Genomic DNA, 6088 nt, shown 5'->3' with positions numbered 1-6088 from the left:
CAGCATGCAGTAGAAAAGGATGAAGTGCGGTCCGCACATTTTGAAGCACGGTATGCAAAATAGAAGTGTGGACCGCACAATTCCACATGCGGGCCACACTCCAACACATGTGTGCTGCATATTTAGTTGAGTCTTCTCTGATAGAAAGTGCGGGACCTTCTGCGGCTGTAAAAATCAACTACGATCCGCACAACTAACTTTGCGATCCGCACTTGAGATGCTCAAAGAGCAAGTCTCTGATTATCATGCGGACCAAATATGCGGCAGCACCACAAAATCTGTGAACCTCACAATTAAAGTGTGGCCGCACAAACAACAATTTAATTTAAGTTTTCGGACCTCACAATTCCAAGTGCGGTCCGCACAGTCAAGAACAAAGATGGGACAAGTCTTTTTACCTAGATTATGTAGAAATTTTGTTCAATTCTACTTGGAAACATGGTATAGACATGAAAATCAGTTAACCCAACCCAATCTAAACGACCCCACCTGGATACATTGAAGGAATGCAATAACAGATTGCCTAAAAAGAAGTTAAAAAGGAAAAATAAATGCAAAAATAAAAATAAAAATAAAATTAAAATCAACATGAAGTGAAGCAAGCGAGACAGTGTAAGTGTGCTAAGATCCAAATGAGTGCAAATGGTTATGTGTGATTGAAAGTAAAAGTTCTTTGTGCAATTCCTCATAGTAGCAGTTAAAGTGAAGAGAGTGAAAAGTGTAAAAGTGAGGCCATTGTTCTTATTTCTACTCAGTGGAGATTTGAGGGTTACAGAGTCAAGTGCGGGCTGGACTCTGTTACCTGGCCTTCAGTGAAAACCAAAATTGTGCGGTCCACACTTTTTCAAGTGCGATCGCACGCCTGCAAAGTAGTACAACCACCTCTCTAATGTTGTGGTTTTGCGACCATACAGCTTGTGAAAGTCCACACTATTACTCTGCACTGTTGGGAGAAAAGGTCAGAGGACCTTATTTAGCTCCTAAGATAGGGTCCTACAAGTGTGGTCCGCAGAGGAAATCAACAGCAGCACAAGAGCTTTTGCGGTCAGCTTTACTTTTCTTCGGCTGCACAAATAAAAAGTGTGGTCCGCATTTCAGCCTTGTTGATACAACCTTATCCACCATTTTACATCTAACACTTATACCTGCATCATCATTTTAAATCAAGTTCAAAACAACAAATAATATCTAACTAAAAGAGAATGGGAAAAGAACTTGGGTTGCTTCCCAAGAAACCCTTTATTTAACATCGTGGCACGACTCAATTTCATAGCTTACTCAAGTGAAGTAAATAACAGCCACCATGTGGCTCTCTCCAACTTTTCCAAAGTAGTGCTTCACCCGGTGACCATTGACTTGAAATGTTTCATTATTTTTGTTCTTCAAGTCCAATGCACTGAAAGGTGTCAAACCCACAATTTTAAAAGGACCACTCCACTTTGACTTAAGCTTCCCAGGAAACTTTCTCAACCTTGAGTTGAACAACAATAGTAGATCACCGGCCTTAAAATCCTTGTTCCAACTACACTTGTCATGAAGATATTTCATCTTTTCTTTGTACAAGGACGAGCTCTCATATGCATGGTACCAAAACTCATCCAATTCATTCAAAAATAAAACCCGCAAGTTAGGTGCAACATCCCAATCAAGATTCAATTCTTTCAAGGCCCATATTGCCTTGTGCTCTAGTACCACCGGAAGATGACAAGCTTTCCTGAATACTAGCCGGTATGGGGACATTCCGAAAGGTATTTTTAAGCCATCCGATATGCCCATAGTGTGTCATCAATCTTCTTGGACCAATCTGTCCTATTTGCATTCACTGTCTTGTACAAATATTCTTTATATCCCAATTGGAGACTTCCACTTGACCACTAGCTTGTGAGTGATAGGGATTCGTGACCTTGTGATATTTAGCTTAAAGTATATATATTTATATTATATCGCCTCATATTTTACTCGTGTTTCGTAGATTTTGGATGTAAAATATATTGCTCCCGGATGATTCCTACACATAAAAACATCCCGAATTAATATCAATCAATACATTTTACATCCAAAATCCACGAAACACAAGTAAAACATGAGGCGATATACATATAAATATATATACTTTAAGCTAAGTATCACATTGTGAGTAACACCATACTTGCTAAGTAAAGTGTCGAAAGCCTTGTTGCAAAAATGTGGCCCCCACGTGGAGTAAAAATCATGTAAAAATATTCTTCTTCAAGAAAGCCACTACACTTCTAGCCTCATTGTTGGGTAAGGCAATGGCCTCAACCCATTTAGACACATAAATCATCGCGACCAAAATATAGGTGTTTCCACAAGAACTCACAAAAGGGATCCTAAAATCAATACCCCAAACATCAAAAATATCAATCCCCATGATGGTTGTAAGAGGCATCTCGTGTTTCTTTGAAACCACCACTTTTCACCACTTCATTTGCATCCTTGTAGAGAATAGGCCAATAGAAACCACCACTTAGGACTTTAGTCGCCGTTCTCGCTCCACCACATTGTGATGACCACTATTTGTTGAAGAATGACAAGCTCCAAGAATCTCACCTTGCTCTTCCTCCGGCACACACCTCCGAATCACCCCATCCATGCAAATCCGAAAAAAGTATGGTCCATCCCAATAGTACTCTTGACAATACCTCTTGTGCTTCTTTCTTTGGTTTGAAGAGAACTCATCCAGAATTATACCACTGACAAGAATATTTTCTAAATCCGCAAACCACGGTACCTCTTTCATTGAAAGTCACAAAAGTTGCTCATTAGGGAAAGATTCATTGATTTTAAGGCCATCATACAGCCTCCTCTCCTCTTCCAAACTAGACAAGTGGCCCGCCACTTGATTTTAACTTCCCTTCTTATATTGGATGTCAATCTCAAACTCTTGCAACAAAAGCACCCATCTCGTCAACCAAGATTTAGATTATTTTTCACTCATAAGATAGGAGAGTGTCGTATGATCCATGTGGACAATAACTTTGGCACCCATCAAGCACAGTCGGAACTTCTCAATAGCAAACACAATAGCGAGGATCTCTTTCTCCGTTACAGTTTAATTGACTTGGGAACAATTCATGGTCTTATTAGCATAGTAAACCCGATGAAAAACTTTGTTGATACGTTTCCCTAAAACAGCCCCAACCGCAACAACATTTGCATCACACATGAGCTCGAACAACAAACTCCAATTTGGAGAGGTAATGATAGGAGTAGTTGTCAACTTGAGCTTCAACTGTTCAAAAGCTATCATACAATAATCATTTAAATGGAACTTGGTATTCTTCTCAAGGATCTTGCAAAATGTATTCACCACTTTAGAGAAATCCTTAATAAATCGCTGATAGAAACCCGCATGGGCCAAAAAACACCGCAAACCCTTCACCGAGGTGGGGATGGAAGCTTAAAAATAACTTCAATACCATTCTTTAAAATCTTATGGCCAAGGAAAATGCATTCCTCAACCATTAAATGACATTTCTCGCAATTGAGAACCCAAATTAGTTTCCTCACATCTTGCTAATACTTTGTCCAAATTTGCAAGACAATTATCAAATGAATCTTCTCGCAATTGAGCACCAAATTAGTTTCCTCACATCTAGCTAATACTTTGTCCAAATTTGCAAGACAATTATCAAAAGAATCTCCAACCACCGATAAGTCATCCATGAAGACCTCAAGGTAGTATTCTACCATGTCCATTAAAAGAGCCATTATACACTGTTGAAAAGTCACTAGTGCATTGCAGAAACAAAAAGACATCTGTTTGAAAGCAAAAGTACCATATGGACATGTAAAAGTAGTTTTATGTTGATCTTTCGGAGCAATAAGAATCTGGTTGTAGCCCAGGTACCCATCAAGAAAACAATAGAAAGCACGACTGGCCAAGCTATCAAGCATTTGATCTATAAATGGAAGAGGAAAGTGATCCTTCCTTGTAACTTTGTTGAACTTATGATTATCCATACAAACTCTCCAACCGATGATTGTTCTTGTAAGAATCAACTCATTTTTCTAATTGGTAATAACCGTCATGCCCCATTCTTTGGGACACATTGAATCGGAGAGGACCATGAACTATAAGAAATAGGGGAGACAACATCGGCATTCAATCACTTGATAATGTCCTTTTTTACCACCTCTTTCATAACTTCATTAGGTCTTATTTGATGTTCAATGGACAGTTTGGCACCATCCTCCAACTTAATCTTATACATGCAAAATGCGAGGCTTATACTCTGAATGTCTGCCAAAGTCTACCCAATAGATTTCTTCCTCTTTTACAACACCGCCAATGTGGAATCAACCTGCACATTTGTCAAACAAGAGGAAAGAATAAACCGGTAAACTAGAAAAAGGGCCAAGAAATTTGTACCGAATGTGCGGTGGCAATGGTTTCAACTCCAAAGTAGGAGGCTTTTCAATAGAGGGCTTTGTAGGAGCAGTCTTCCTATTCTTAAGATCCAAAGATAACTTCTGGGGTGCATAGTTATAAGACCACATTCCTTACAAAGAGTTCACACATTCCATGAAACCATCAATCTCATCATCATCCAAGTTGAGAAAAATGCCTTCCAACATATCACCAACATTGATTGTAGCACTTGTGTCATCAATAATGACATCGGTCACTGAGTCCACAAAATAACACACTTCATTACTAGTTGGTTGACGCATAGACTTGCACACGTGGAATACCACTTGTTCATCACCAACCCGGAAAGTTATTTCTCTGGCTTCGACATCACAAACAACCTTACCTGTAGCAAGGAAAAGCCTCACAATAATGATAAGCACTTCATAATCAACCTCACAATCTTAAATAACAAAGTCTGCCAGAAGAATAAACTTATCAACTCGGACCAACGCATCCTCAATCACTCCCAATGGCCTCTTACTGGTACAATCGTCCATTTGCAACCTCATGGATATGGGTCTTGGTTTCCCAATCCCCAAAGTTTTGAACATCGAATAGGCCAACAAATTGATACTTTCCCCAATATCATAAAGAGCTTTAGCAAAATTGGCACTCCTAATAGTACAGGGAATCGTGAAATCTCCGGCATCCTCCAACTTAGGAGCCATATAATGAGCAATTGCACTCACTTGATGAGTGACTTTGATAGTTTCAAAATTTATCGACCTCTTGTTGGTCACAAGATCTTTCATAAACTTGGCATAACTAGACATTTGTTCCAAAGCGTCTACCAATGGAAAATTAATACAGAGACCTTTCATCATTTGAATAAATATCTTGAAATTATTTTCACAATTTTACTTAGCAAGCCTTTGAGGGAAAGGAGGTGGAGGCTTTGGCAAGGGTACCTTAGCCTTTTGCACTACTGGTTTCAGTATGTCAATAATATGTTCCCTAGACGGGTTCACTTCTTCTTGGGTATCCTCCATATTTTAATCAATATCAATCCGAACTTCATCTTGTACTTGAACATTATTGCTTGGGATTTCCTCCTATTGGATTATTTGGTTGTCATCCACAAGTTGCTTTTTATTTAAGGTGGGTGCATTCCCGCCTCTTTCACTTCTTATGATAACCGTCATGGCATGCCCCGTGTTGTTACCACCCTTTGGATTTACTACTATGTCACTTGGTAGTGCACCATTAGGACGAGTATTAAAAGCTTGAGAGATTTTCCCTATTTGAACTTCAAGATTACAGATTGATGCGGTATGTGAGGCAAGTTGGGCATCCGAATCCGCATTCTTCTCCATCATTTGCTTGAACATGTTTTCAATACAACCCATTTCATTGTTTGAAGAACTTGAACCATGAGAAGGATAAAGAGGTGGGCTAGTAGGTTGTTGGTTCATTAGGGGCCTTTGAAACTCTGATCCTTGATTTCCATGATTGTTATTGTGTCTCCAATTTCCTTGATTGTTGCCTCCCTAATTTCCTTGGTTGTTTTTGTACCAATTTCCTTGATTGTTAGAATCTCAATTTCCTTGGTTATTTTGAGAACACCATTAATTTTGATTGGAGCCTTGGAAATTGCTCTGTTGACATTGGTAATTGTTCACAAATTGTACATTTTCTTCTTGCTCTTGATACAAA

The 6088-nt window shown here is 39.0% G+C and overlaps 2 protein-coding genes across 2 annotated transcripts; both read right to left on the bottom strand.

Moving 5' to 3' along the window:
- Positions 1 to 1278: 1278 nt before the first annotated feature.
- LOC138895978 (uncharacterized) lies at positions 1279 to 1740 on the bottom strand. Its single transcript, XM_070180746.1, has one exon. The coding sequence runs from the start codon at positions 1738 to 1740 to the stop codon at positions 1279 to 1281; it is 462 nt and encodes a 153-aa protein (XP_070036847.1).
- Positions 1741 to 4524: 2784 nt separating this feature from the next.
- On the bottom strand, positions 4525 to 5424 carry LOC138895977 (uncharacterized). The gene is made up of 3 exons (XM_070180745.1): positions 5297 to 5424; positions 4917 to 5200; positions 4525 to 4778 (listed from the first exon to the last, which is right to left on the bottom strand). The coding sequence occupies exons 1-3, from the start codon at positions 5422 to 5424 to the stop codon at positions 4525 to 4527; spliced, it is 666 nt and encodes a 221-aa protein (XP_070036846.1).
- Positions 5425 to 6088: the final 664 nt, after the last annotated feature.

The sequence above is a fragment of the Nicotiana tomentosiformis genome, chromosome 7 (genome assembly GCF_000390325.3).
Source record: "Nicotiana tomentosiformis chromosome 7, ASM39032v3, whole genome shotgun sequence".
NCBI classification, from domain to species: Eukaryota; Viridiplantae; Streptophyta; class Magnoliopsida; order Solanales; family Solanaceae; genus Nicotiana; species Nicotiana tomentosiformis.
This window is presented reverse-complemented; position numbering and strand designations above follow the sequence as displayed.